Consider the following 14,005-nt stretch of genomic DNA (forward strand, 5'->3'; position numbering starts at 1 on the left):
CTTCGAGCTGAAGCAGTACATGGTGCAACTAATTCAATCCACAGGGCTATTTGTGAGTTTGTCGAGTGAAGATCCCCAAAGGCATATACATAATTTTTTAGAGATTACGGATACATACAACTATCCGAACGTCTCCAAGGACTATGTCAGACTGACTTTATTTCTTTTTTCTCTAATGAGGCAAGCAAAGGAATGGTTAAACAAAGAGCCCGCAAACTCGATCCACAGTTGGGATGATCTAGCACGAAAATTCTTAATCAAGTTTTTTCCACAAAGAAAACAAAGTCGCTGAGGAGCCAGATTCTTGGGTTTCAACAATGAGATGGTGAGACTCTTTGTCAAGCTTGGGAAAGATACAAAAAACTACTCAGAGACTGCCCACATCATTGTTAGACTAATAAGGTGTTGGGACATACTTTTGTGGATGGATTGGACGAGACCTCCAAATTAAATCTAGACTCAGCTTGTGGAGGAAGTTGCATGCAAAAGACATACAGTGAGATTCAGACTCTACTGAACAATTTCACTGCAAACGATCATAACTGGCAAAGTGGGGGTGAACCAAGAAGAATGATCAAACAGAACGCAGCAGGTACACTCGAGCTAGATGAGATGTTAGCTATGTGGGCTGAAATTTCTAAACTTACCAACCAAGTAGCTAAGATGGCAATGAGTCATGGGCATTAGATGCAACAAGTTGAAAGTTGTGAAATTATGTGAGCCACCATCAGACTATTTATTATGTGAGCCAGCAGAGTAGAGGTCCAATGAACCAAAGTACACAATATGGGAATACTTACAATCCCAACTGAAGGAACCACCCAAATTTCTCATGGGGTAGAAATCATGCTACTCAAAATCAATACAAACTCAAAGAAAACTACAATCAACCCCAAAGGCCACCACAACAGGTAGAAGAAAGCACCAATGATATATTGAAAAGGTTGTTAATTGACAACCAACAACTTCGAACAGACAACCAACTACTGAGGATTGATTTTCGAAATTTAGAAAGACAGATTAGGAAACACAATAAAATACCCAACCTATTGGAGCACTCCCAAGTGATACTGAGAAAAATCACATTGAACAGGTACAAGCAATTAATCTAAGAAGTGACAAAGTATTAGAGGAGGTGCCACCTAAAAAGTATGTCCCTATAGAAGTTTTTGAAGGATTAGTACCTCAACCAGAGGTAGAGGCTGAAAAGAAAGATGATGAATAAATGCAGGAGATAGAGTTAAGGCCACCACCGCTTTTTTTCAAAGGTCGCAAAAATCAAAAGATGATTCAAGTACAAAAAGTTCTTAGATATCTTGAGCCAGGTGCGTGTAAATCTACCTCTCGTAGAAGTGCTACAAGAAGTTCCTAAATATGCCAAGTAACCGAGAGACATTTTGGCCAATAAAAGAAGATTGACAGAGTTTGAAACGGTTGCACTTACCGAGGAGTGAAGTGCTAGAGTACAGAGTAAGATCCCGCCTAAGTTGAAGGATTCAGGTTGTTTTACAATTCCCTTGGTGATTGGAAAACACGAGGTTAGTAGAGCCTTGTACAATCTGGGAGCGAGCATTAATTTGATGCCACTATCAGTGTTCAAGCATCTCAATCTAGGAGCACTTAGGCCTACTACTATAACTCTACAGCTAGCAGATCGGTCATTAGCAGTGCCAGAAGGAATTATTGAAGATGTGCTGGTATGAGTGGGGAAGTTCATCTTTCCCCACTGATTTCATCATTCTTGACTACCTGGCAGATGAATAAGTGCCTATTATTTTGGGGCGACCACTCCTGGATACTGATGGAGCACTTATTGATGTGAGGGAGGGCAAGCTAAAGATGAGAGTGCATGACGAAGAAATTACATTTAATATGTACAATGTTCTTAATCTTCCTAAGCATTATGAGGATTTGTGCATAATCTCTATGGTAGAATCGAAGTTAATAGAGTGAGGTCTTTATATGGAGTATACTGGCATGGAAAGACTCTTCAAGTTAGAAGAAGTGGTGTTGAGAGATGAATGTGTAAAGGTAAAAGAGAAAAGGGTCAGAGAGGAAAGAGGAGATCCTCCTAGAGCGCGCAAAAAGGCAAAACTCCATGGAAAGAGAAGGAAGCGAAAGTTCCCAGCCTGAGCAGAGTAGCAGAGTCGTGCCACGACTATTAAAAAGGTACTTGTTGGGAGGCAACCCAACATGTATTTTATTTTTTTTATTTTAAAGATTTTTAGTGTTATGTTTTGTTTGTTTTTATTTTGCAGATTAGGGAAAGTCTGAGTACTCGAAGTTGAAGCTGAGGGACAGGTTTGAGCTTAAGTGTGGGGTCGTCATGGCCCTTAATATTGAGGATCATCTTGATAGCTAGGCTCTAGAGGGTCTCAAGGAGTATTTCTCATCCTTGTTTTAATATATTTCTCTGTGATGCATGCATCGAGGACGATGCGTAATATAAGTATGGGGTGGAAAAAATACTTTCTGAGTGTAATTGTATAAAATTTTTCTTTCTGATTTTTATTGTAGACCCTGTAGTTAGTAGTAGTCTAGTTTAGAGTAGTAAACTTATTCAAAAAAATAGACTTTTCCCGACGATGGATCTCTTGGACATCTTTCTTGAGGGATTAAGGTCCGATTAAAAATACCAAAAAGACTTTTTTTTAGGATAGTTAGGTAGTATCCCTTGGTTTTCTTTGGACGCCGATTCTTTTTCAAGGGTGTAGCATGAACCAGGTATTTTGCTTTTAACTTTTTAGGAGTAGGATAGGAAAAAAATTGAGCTGCTCTAGATACCTATGACATGTTTGGTGCTGGCACATTAGGCTATGGCATACGCTTTGTCTTTCTGTTATATTTGATTTGAAATGTGATGCCTAAGTGAAATAAATAATCTACTTTGTGACGCCTTTTCTCAGTTGTTTGAATTGTATGTCACTTAATGCATTATTGCTTAAAATTTCTCAACTATATGTGCTTGCTTGACTTGAGAGTTGAACAAAACCGTCTTCATTGAGTCATGTGCAATATGTGTGTAAGGATTCGTGATATTCTGTGCTATCCCATGTAGTCTAGATTTTGCCCTATGTGTTATTCGAAGCGAAATCATTAAGTTGTGCTAGTCTAGGAGATGCCGTAGGCAATTCTTTGCTTGATCATAGATGTACTTGTCATTTACAAATAAAACTTTTCTGTTGCTATCCCCTTTGATGAGCTTAATGACCTTTTCCTTGGCATTCACATTACAAGTCATATCATGATTTTGTTCTTAACTTGAGCTTGTTGAACCTTTACCTCCGAAGGCACTTAGGCGCTAAAAGAAGTAAGGTGAAAGATTGGGAAGTAACTTTCGAGTGGAACTATGGAAGGGCCTATAGGTGCACTAAAATTGTGAAAAATTCCACTAGTCGATGAACCATAATGTATGGAGTGTGTGTAGAAAAGAAGAAGAAAAAATGCAAGAAAAAAAAACTACATATAATGTTGATAGTCAACAAGAAAAAGAAAAAAAACAAACACACCTCCTAATCTTCCTACTTCGTGCTAGTGGGAATGTAGAAATGCTTAATTGAACGAAAAAGGCTATATGTATATGGCTTGTGGCGAGTGAATTGGTTGAGAAGAATATTTGCTTGATTCTTGAGTGTAGTGTATTAAAGTGCTTAGGCGGGTTAGTCATTATTCCTAAATATAACTTACCCATTCCTTAGCCTATATTACAACCCGTAAAGTCTTAATTGATCATAGACTTGGCTAGCTTAGATTTGTAGAGATGTACACTACGGACAAGCTTATGGTACGACCACGGGATATACATGAATTTATTTTAAATTCGTGAGAGTGGGCAAATTTTATTCAATTGTATGATGCCCTTAATTTATGTTCAAAGTGATATTTGAATGTGTGGACTATTTCTATATTCACTCTCTCATTTGTTGGTGAGGGCATTGGATCTCATAACAGATTGGTAATGTTGTTAATTTCTCTTGATGGGTGAGCGCGCGAGTTGAGGGTGCTTAGTGGTAACGAGTCAGCTCTTGAGGTAGAGTGGTTATGGGTAGGTTGTTTGAATTGGTTGAATTGAAATACTTATACTTGGGCATGTGTAAAACGGCAAAAATATGAATTTTGTATGTTCATTCTTGATTGCCGGTATCGATCTAGTCAAAGGTAGAGTGTATGATTGAAAAATTAAATTGTTCTTCCCTAGTTGAGATGTACATTGTTGGGGTGTAGTTATAGTTCCATTGCTCGAGGGCGAGCAAGAGTCTAAATATGGGGTATTGATATTCGGCTCAAAGTGTGTATATTTATATGCATATTGCCTCACATTTTACTCGTATTTTGTGGAATTTGAATGTGGAATATAATGATTTATTCTTATTCGTGATATTTTTATGTGTAAGAGTCACTTGGAGGAATGTGGGACGAAAGTGCACGACTTAAAGCAAAAAGAGAACAAAAGGAGAAAAGTGGACAGTGCAGTGCCCAGGCTAGCGTGGGGTGCTACCTGGGGCACAAATTCCAGATGCAACAAAATTCCTAGCTCCAGGGCTAGCGCCCCACGCCACCTTGGGCACTGGGTGACGGGAAGTTGTCCTATTTCGCCCGGGACAAGGTTATTTCGACCTAAGACGCTCTCAAATCATATAAAAGCAAGTCTAAACCTATTTTGGAGGGGGAGACGCTACTTTGAGAGAACAACACAAGCACAGAACAGTCAGGAGCACATAATTCATCGATTCTTCCATCCTTCATCTAGTATTCATTGCTTGTACGTTTAATATTTTGATTATTGTCATGAACATGAGTGGCTAAGAACCTTATTATTCTAGGGTTCTGGGTCGTTTTTGACTATTGTAATTTGATGGTTGATTGTGTTGCTTGATTCTATCATATTAATTTATTTATTCAACCTTGCATTTAGTTATTCTATTGCGTAGCTAACAATAGAGTACTATCTACGAATTTATAATTGAACTCGGAAGTGGGAACTATAGAGTACATATAAGATTGTGTAGAGTAAGTTCTTGAATTCGGGCATCAGAGAATAGATTCACGATTAGGATATACATATTCTAGTTGCTTTACTTGGTTATTTTTGCAGGAATATACATGCGTTCTTGTCAATTTTGATTTTATAGACATATACTTGAATAGGCGAGCGAAGCGTCGAAAGAACTTTGCGAGCATAATAAACCCTGCTAATCAACGGATTAGATAAGTCAAGTGATTACATCAATTGAAAAAATGCAATAGGAGAGACGTTAATCTCATAACCTTAGAATATCCCTTATCTCATTGGATTCTTTCTAAGTGTTTGTTTGCTCTACTTGCGATCATATTTTCTTGTTTGCTTATTAGTTTCGTAGTAATTTAGTTACAAAAATCACAATTATTTTCTTCACACTCACTTGAGCAATAAATTTATAAATAGTTTAGATTGGACAATAGTTGATCATAAATCCCCCAGTCTTCAGATCCTATGTGTGGCACATCTCGTGGGAACGATACTTTCTCATCACTTTATTACTTGTCGGTCGCGTATACTTGCGTTTGCGTTTGATCCAAATAAATTTGAAGTAGGTCGTCGATCAAAATGGCAACCTACTAAAGTATATTTTGTGGCACATTTGCTTACTTATTGTAGCAAGTTTAGTCGCCATAAAAACTATAATAGCTTATTTGGCGACTAAGCTCCTTATTTCTTGTTAGTGCAGGACAAAAATAAATAGTTCATGAATTTATTATGACTACTCTTTGGGTTGGGGGGTGGGTTGTTTGATATATAAACTAGGAGGGAATTTGATTTTACATTAACGAACTATATGATTTCATTAGAGGAAAGTACGAGATAATGTATTTCCTTTTAGAATTCAATATTTTAAGGGAATAAGAAGTTTTAGGATTTCGATTTGTACTTTAGGTGTCAAATGTGTTACTCCAAATGATTATTGATTGTAAGGTTTTATTTTTCCTTCTAAAAGGTTTTGGTTTCTAAACAAGTCAAGATTCCTTCAAACCACTCATTTATATTTTATATTGTTGTACATAAATAGTAAGTAGGAGATACTATTGAAATAATAATTGAAAGTTCAATTTGTTACAGAAGACGTCATATCAAACTTTGAATCTAGTCATCATTAAATGAATTTGAACTTATCAAACTTGAGAAAGTTATATCAAACAGTATTGTTAGTAAATGATATCAAACATTTTCAATAACTCAACATCAAGGGGATGTATAAATTGATTTGGAAAGAGTATTCTTTTCTCATTAAAACAGAAAAATATTTTCCTTCCTTTGTTAGCCCACTTTGCAAGTTGTTGATTTATGTTCAAAACAGGTAAAAACCAATCTCAGAAGTTGAGTGAATTAAGCAACACGTGTCAAGGATGACCAGTCAGTAGTGATTCAACCATGTTAACACTAGATACAAATATGTGACCGGATAAGAAGTAATTCAAAATATGACCGTTACGGAAGACCTCAAGATTCTTCCGGCCTTTATTAGGCTTTATTACCTTTTATTGTAGCATTAATATAATAATTAAGAGAGCGTAATTTGTAATCATGCACCATAGCTCTAGTATACATAGAAGCTTTCATTCTATTGTAAGTAAGGGTGGCAAGTGGGCCGGGCCCGGTCCTAAGTGAGTTTCGCGGGCCCGGTCCTAAGTGGGCCGGTCCTATGCGGTCCGGTCCTAAACGATCCCGGGCTTCGCGGGCTTATTGCTGGAACCGGCTCGGGACCGGGACCACGAACTAACGGTCCCGGGTTAAGTGGGCCGGTTCCGGGCCTAAACGGGCCCAACAGAAACTTTGTATTTTTAATTTTTTTTATATAGAAGTTAGAGAAAAAAATAGTAATAAAGATATATAAGCTATATTCGATTTATATACTATATATACATCTTAAAATATATATATACTATATTATATATACATAGTATACATCTTAAAATATACTATATATACATCTTAAGATATACTATATATATATATAGTATAGTATAGTAGATCTTAAGATATATATACATCTTAAGATATATAAGCTATATATATATATAATAAGATGTATATATAGTATATCTTAAGATGTATACTATCAAATATGACTTATAAACTATGTATATATATTATAGTATATATATATATATATATACACACACTATACTATATATACATCTTATATATACACACACTATACTATATATACATAGTATATAAGTCATATTCGATAGTATACATCTTAAGATATATATAATATATATAGTAAGATGTATATATATTATAGTATAGTATAGTATATACTATATATACAACTTAAGATATATAAGCTATATTCGATATATTCGATATACATATATATATATAAATATATATAAAAGCTTATATGTATACTATACTATACTATAATATATATACATCTTACTATATATAAGCTATATTCGATTTATATACTATATATACATCTTAAGATATACTATATATACATGTATATCTACTATATATATATCTAGTATATCTAGTATACTATGTATATATAGTATATCTTAAGATGTATATATAGTATAGTATAGTATATATAGTATATCTTAAGATGTATATATAGTATATCGAATATAGCTTATATATCTTATGTTGTATATATATATATATATATATATATATATATATATATATATGTATATCGAATATAGCTTATATATCTTAAGTTGTATATATAGTATATTATATACTATACTAACACACTTTAGGATGCAAAAACAGTAAATGTAGCAGCAGCTAATGTTTAGTTCTTCACTTTACAAAGAGCTAGCACAACTTACATATCTTATTATTACAAAATTTTACACTGTAAAAAGCTGAAGATTCACGAGGCAGCATCAGTTGTAGCAACTCTACAGGAATACTTCTTAACAGGTGAACAAGATGAGCGAACTTTGAAACTGCATGCCAAGGTTACGTACACTTCCTACTTAGAGAACTTCTCTCGATCGTGTGGAGAAGAATAGTTGATATTTGGACCCTGGGGAATGATTCCAAAAGGATTGATGGTTGGATGGCTCCCATAGTAATGCATTTTGATGTGTTCCATGTTGACGGTACTGCTCATGCCTGGTATTTGGAAAATGTCTTTGGTGTAATTGAACAGATGTGGATATTCACGTAGTAGCTTCTTGTTGCACTTGAAGTGGACAGCATACACCTGCAATTATCCAAAACCACTTGGATCAACTCCCTAATCTGGAAGAGCAAAGGGATTGGACGCAGCAAAATATCTGTCAAATGCTCATGCAATCATAAAATTTGATATTCACCAATAATCTTCTCAACCATATATCGAAAATCCTGTTTTCCTTTTTCTAAAGTTTGGAAAGGGATCTGGTTTATTATTCTTTCTCTCAGTGGCAAAGTCATTAATCATACATGAATATGAGCGAGGTCTTTTTGGCCTCTCTGTCAGTGGCAATGACGGACAAATGTTAGACCTTGTAGAAAAAAAGTAAACCAAATTTCTCTTCCCCCTCCTCTCCCACGCAAAATTAAGAAGAATTGGACGACTTAAAAAGGCATTGCATGACACAACATATCAAGGAATCATCTTGAGCAAGTCAATTTTCTAAGCCATTCTCTCTATAATAGGATAGACAAGAGTGGGTTGCTCTAGTGGTAAGCACCCTCCACTTCCAACCAAGAGGTTGTGAGTTCGAGTCACCCCAAGAGCAAGGTGGGGAGTTCTTGGAGGGAGGGAGCCGAGGATCTATCGGAAACAGCCTCTCTACCCTAGGGTAGGGGTAAGGTCTGCGTACAAACTACCCTCCCCAGACTCTACTAGTGGGATTATACTGGGTTGTTGTTGTTGTTGTTGTTTCTCTCTATAATAGGATGAAATCCACGAATGTAATTGGTGTTTCCTCATTTTATTCTCTCATCTTCATCTTATTAAGATTGAACTGGTTTCTAAACGACTTACAGCCATAACATGGTCAGCACGAGTCAAAGTGCAATACATGAAGCAGAAATTGAGTCTTTTTGAAAAGGTAAGCGAGTTGATGTGCTGAAAGCGAGTTGAACATGTACTTCTGGAAAGATATAACTCTAAACAGTTTTAAATGGTTAATAACGCAGGATATCAATTGATCAGGTTAAGATATTGATGCATTAAAATTATGTTTAGGTAATTATCTCCATATGAATCAACAATCAATCAATATTAATCCTTCTTTCTTTTCCAAAGAAAGAAAATAGACTGCACCAAAATGCTGATATGAACTTTCAGTACAGCCTAAGCTAGAGAATTTTTAAATTCACACTTATCCTAGATTGACATACAATTCTCTAACCAAACAAAAAAGACTATTGATAACTATCAACATTAAGTGTAACAACAATAGTTAAACCTTGTTACCAACAATATGGATCCTTTGCTTCCATTATGTTTTGTCCTTAGTTAAGTCCGTATTGATTCCCAAGTTTTGTAGGTCATTTGAGACAACTTCTCTACATGTGATTTTAGATTTACCTTTTTCTCTTTGAGCACCTTTAATTGTCATGCCATTGCATGTGAACTAGTGGATTTGGAGGATAGAACTTGGCTAAGCCATCTCAGGCGAGGATGTGATAATTTCTATTCTTATTCAATAGTGTATGTCATATATCTATCTTTTTTATAAGGATGGCATGCCTATAGCTATGTTAACATTCGCATCTTCATGCCGCTTATCATGTGAGGTAACATTCATTCCCATATAACTTATAAACAAAGAGTAAAAAAAAATAAAAATAAAAATTAAAAAGAAATTTATTCCATATAATATTCCTAGTCTTCCGTCTCTCACTTCACTTTCATCATTATTATGGGGCCTTTTCTTGCAGTGTATCCATTCTATCTTACAGTTACTTATCCTAATACCTTACTCTCTATGGTATTTCTCCTTAGCGAGTTAGTTCCAACTTCTAATTGACTCACATGCTAATATTGTCAATTTAACACTACAACAACAATAACAACACAGTAAAATCTCACCAAGTGGGGTCTGGGGAGGGTAGAGTGTACACAGACCTTACCCCTACCCCAAAGGAGTTAGAGAGGTTGTTTCCGGGAGACCCCCAGCTGTCAATTTAACACTAACATCAGCAAATAGCATATACCATGGAACTTTATCCTATATATTATTGGTTAGCTTATCCATAATTTGGGTGAACAAGTGCTAGCTCAACACATATCGCCAGCATAAACTTAGGGCTATGACAAACCTACAATTATCTCCAATTCTCCATAACCTAATCTAAGGGTTTAATATTTTAGTCTATAGATTAAACCTATAATTGCGGCTCTCCATTTTTTCTTAGTTTATGAGTCGACCTTCGACTTAGCCAGGTCATTTAAGGTAGTAATGGAGTTATGCTAGGAAATCTTGGGTCCTCTCCAAGTGAATGCTAGATGCAATTCTTAGGAAATGGGAGGTCCATTTTTTGACATATGCGAAGGTCTATTTGTAAATCAACCTAGTAGGGTCGCAGTGCGAGAAGATCCACTGGTTTTAATGAGATCAATGTACTTCTGAGCGGTTCAGATTGTTTGGAGGGCAAGTACTGACGTGACCTGCTCATCATGAAGGGGTTGATTGCCACACTAGTAACGTTTTAATATTGCAGTACATAGGAGGAATTTGAAGCTTTAGCAATTAAAACGAATTCAGGGTTAACTTTGGAATATAAAAAAGTCTGGGACTGTTTCATGAGTGTAAATTCAAAGGACTAATTCCCAATCTCTTAGGGTTTAAATCTTTTATTCTATGTTTCTTTGATGGAAAGAAATGTTCTATTCGAAGATTAATACTTTAATTGCAGCTACCAATTCTTTTCCTTACTATGAGTTGCCCTGCTACAGCTAGATGAGTCATGTCTGTGAATCTTGGGTACTTTCGCAGTAAATGGTAGAGACAATTCTTAGGAAATGGGAGGTCTATTTTAGACCAATATAATGGGGCAAGACTATTGAAGGCCTATTTTTCAAACACCTTCCAAGAATGCAGCACGACTACTTGACAAACATAGGCTGAGTCTTTCATAGATAGCTAGCAGTGATGAGAAGATCAACTGGTTTTATTGATGTCAATGTACTTCTGTGAATAACGGCTCAGACGTTAGGGAGGGTAAGTACACCTGAAGGGGAAGATTGCCACATCAATAAATTTTGAAGTTGCAGTATAAATAAGTATCCGAAGCTTTAGCATTCAAAACAAACTGAAGGTTAACTTTGTAATGAACCAGTGGCACTGCGGATAAGAGAATACAAAAAGCAACAGTATAAAAGCAATCTCCTTTTTATATATTTTACTAGTTTCTTTTTTTTTTGGTGATGTTTCTAAGACCAAATAATTCACTTTGGCAGGAACAGGGTCCATAAGAAAACAGTTACTAACCTCGTCAAACCTAATCAGGGTGACAAACAAGCGAATATCTGCTTCAGTCACTTGATCTCCACATAAGTATCTCTGCTTGCTCAGTATCAGCTCACATTTATCCAAAGTTTCGTACAGTTTTTGCACTGCCTGCAAGGACATAAAGGTAATAACTTTTTCTCAGATAGAACTGATTGACAACCTATTAATTTCAAGATGTTTAGCAAATGACTCCTTTGAGTTTTGTAGTCTACTTCAAAAGGTGGTAAAAATTTACCTCATCGTAAGGTTCTTGCTTCGTTGCAAAACCACATCGATATACTCCGTTGTTTATTCCATCATATATCCACTCATTTATTTCATTGATTTGGGATTGCAAATGAGGAGGATAAAGGTCTAAAGCTGAATTCCCAGCTATGTCATTGAATTCACTATTAAACATGCGTATTATGTCTGAACTCTCATTGTTCACAATTGTCTTCAGTTTCTTATCCCAAAGAACCTATTAGAAAAACCAGACCATCAATCAACAAAAATATGAACAGACTAAGCAAATAAATGTTAATAAAAATTCTATTTATTGATAAAACATACCGGAACTGTGTACTTTCCAGAATAGTTTGTACTCGCAAGCTCATATAGCTCCCTTATGCTTTTCGCTCCATTAAGAGGATCAGGATCGGCTCCTGAATCCTCGGTGCTTGATGAAGCAAAAACCCATCCCATGTGCTCATCGCTGTCCTTCGTTCTCTCCCACTTAGGTTTAACAGACTGCAAGCCAAAAACAATGGAATGAGACTGCTAGGAGTCCAAACTTGAGTCCAGGACATAAGTTCATTCAACTGCTTACTGTGAAACTAATGGCTTGGTCAAGTCCTTTGATGTTCAAGTAGGCAAGGCACCTTGATGCCCATGGGCAAGCATATGATATGTAGAGGTGGTACCTCCCAGATTCTGCTGGAAAACGGGAATTGTGGTCCCTTGAGATGATATTACGGAAGGTTGAAGCAGTTCTCTCAAAAGCACCAGTTGCTGACATTTCATCCAGAGCGGAACGAGCCATTTGTAGACTGTGCTGGAATTGACCGGTAAGATCAGATATTAGTATAACCTTTCATCCTTTTGAACCAGAAGCATAATTGAGCATGATACCGTGTCTTAAAGAAGGTGTCATTTGTTTAACAAAACATGTGCCACCTTCACTTATAATTTTAGAGAAGTTATAAATGATGCAGTCATTATATCCAATTGAATAACACTAACATATGATCCATGTTCCTGTTAGTGGAGAGAAATATAACTACTATGCAGAAAATAGAAAATCCTATCACTGTTTCGTTATATTAATTACAGCGCTGCTTGTTGTATTACTCTATCTTTTGTGTTGGTTCTTGCAACAAATTGGGTAGGGTAGCAAAATTGGCTCTTATTCTTTCTCAAACAGGATTCATAGTTCATATCAAGAACTTATAATCTGGAGAAACACTACAATTTCAGAATCAAAATTACGCATAAGCTAATTCCATACCCTTTTCCTCCCCTTCTCTTTGTGGGACCCAGCTCAATTTGCGGAAAAGTGAACCAAGAAATTCAATTAACTAAACCCTTTCAGACTCCATGACAAATTAAACTATCAGCTAAAACCCTGAATTAGAATCGCAATTTACACAAAAGAATAAAGCACAAAAATCTTTTCTTCATTTTTTGTGATCACGATGCAAACCCACCTGAGACTAGATAATTACAGAGTCTATAATTCCTTTAAGAAGATGAATTAGCCATCTTGTATAAAGTGTTTCAAAATCATAAAACCCTCAACACATATAAAAATGATACAAAACACATCACCCATTGTGCTGCTGCAAAAAGATTAAGAACTGAAATTAAGTTGATTACCTTGAAGGAGAGCTGTTGGAATCCAGAAGTGTATTTCAGTGTTGTTTGTACTTGGATTACTCTGTTTATAAAAGGAACGTTCATACTTGTATATATGAAAAATATGATCAAATAAAAAATGCAAAGTACTACCTGTGTTAGTTTATTTTTATTGCTATTATTGTTGACACTCTGAGTCTTGATAATTGCACCTATAGTCACGATACACAGAGTAAGTGGGAAAATTTTCTGTTGTTTTTCCTTTTTTGTCTTTTTGGACAAAAGATTGGAAATATTAATCTAATCATCTTTCGACTAATTTTGAAGAATTAGTAGACTTGAATTGAAAATTTTTATTAGAAAGTTTTAATATTCGAATGAATTAATTTTCTAGCAAACTCGATATTATAAAATAATTCTTTATTTATTGACTTTAGTCAAATTCAATGGCAAATTGGAATTTAGTTGGTGATAATGATGTTTGGCAAATGTATGATAGACATAAAGAGTATTGTGTTGAATTTCTTATCTTTATTATTTAAAAGGAAATATAAAAAGGAATTATGTTTTAGGTTATACCAAGAATAATAGTCTGTTTGACCAGGTTTTTTTTGACCAAAAGTGCTTTTGACCAAAAATTGAGGTGTTTGGTCAATCTTTTAGAAGAAAAAAAAGTATTTTTTAGGAGAAGTATAAACAGTTTTTGAGAAGTAGAAAAATGTAGCTT

The 14,005-nt window shown here is 35.4% G+C and overlaps 1 protein-coding gene and 1 non-coding gene across 5 annotated transcripts; both read right to left on the minus strand.

Annotated features, from left to right (window-relative positions):
* Positions 1–285: 285 nt before the first annotated feature.
* LOC142172207 (small nucleolar RNA R71) lies at positions 286–392 on the minus strand. The gene has a single exon (XR_012701583.1). It is a non-coding gene; the product is annotated as a small nucleolar RNA R71 (small nucleolar RNA).
* Positions 393–7,744: 7,352 nt separating this feature from the next.
* Positions 7,745–13,450, minus strand: LOC107759698 (uncharacterized). 4 transcript variants are annotated; one of them, XM_016577692.2, is made up of 7 exons: positions 13,432–13,450; positions 13,300–13,360; positions 12,254–12,473; positions 11,998–12,174; positions 11,681–11,905; positions 11,425–11,553; positions 7,745–8,201 (listed from the first exon to the last, which is right to left on the minus strand). In XM_016577692.2, exons 3-7 carry the CDS (start codon positions 12,464–12,466, stop codon positions 7,968–7,970), a joined length of 978 nt encoding a protein of 325 aa, XP_016433178.1. In that variant the 5' UTR covers positions 12,467–12,473; positions 13,300–13,360; positions 13,432–13,450; the 3' UTR covers positions 7,745–7,967. The 4 variants fall into 4 exon arrangements, with proteins under 4 accessions (XP_016433178.1, XP_016433176.1, XP_016433177.1 ...); XM_016577690.1 differs by having other exon boundaries at positions 12,254–12,478; XM_016577691.2 differs by having other exon boundaries at positions 13,300–13,438.
* Positions 13,451–14,005: the final 555 nt, after the last annotated feature.

This window comes from Nicotiana tabacum, chromosome 17 (genome assembly GCF_000715075.1).
Source record: "Nicotiana tabacum cultivar K326 chromosome 17, ASM71507v2, whole genome shotgun sequence".
NCBI classification, from domain to species: Eukaryota; Viridiplantae; Streptophyta; class Magnoliopsida; order Solanales; family Solanaceae; genus Nicotiana; species Nicotiana tabacum.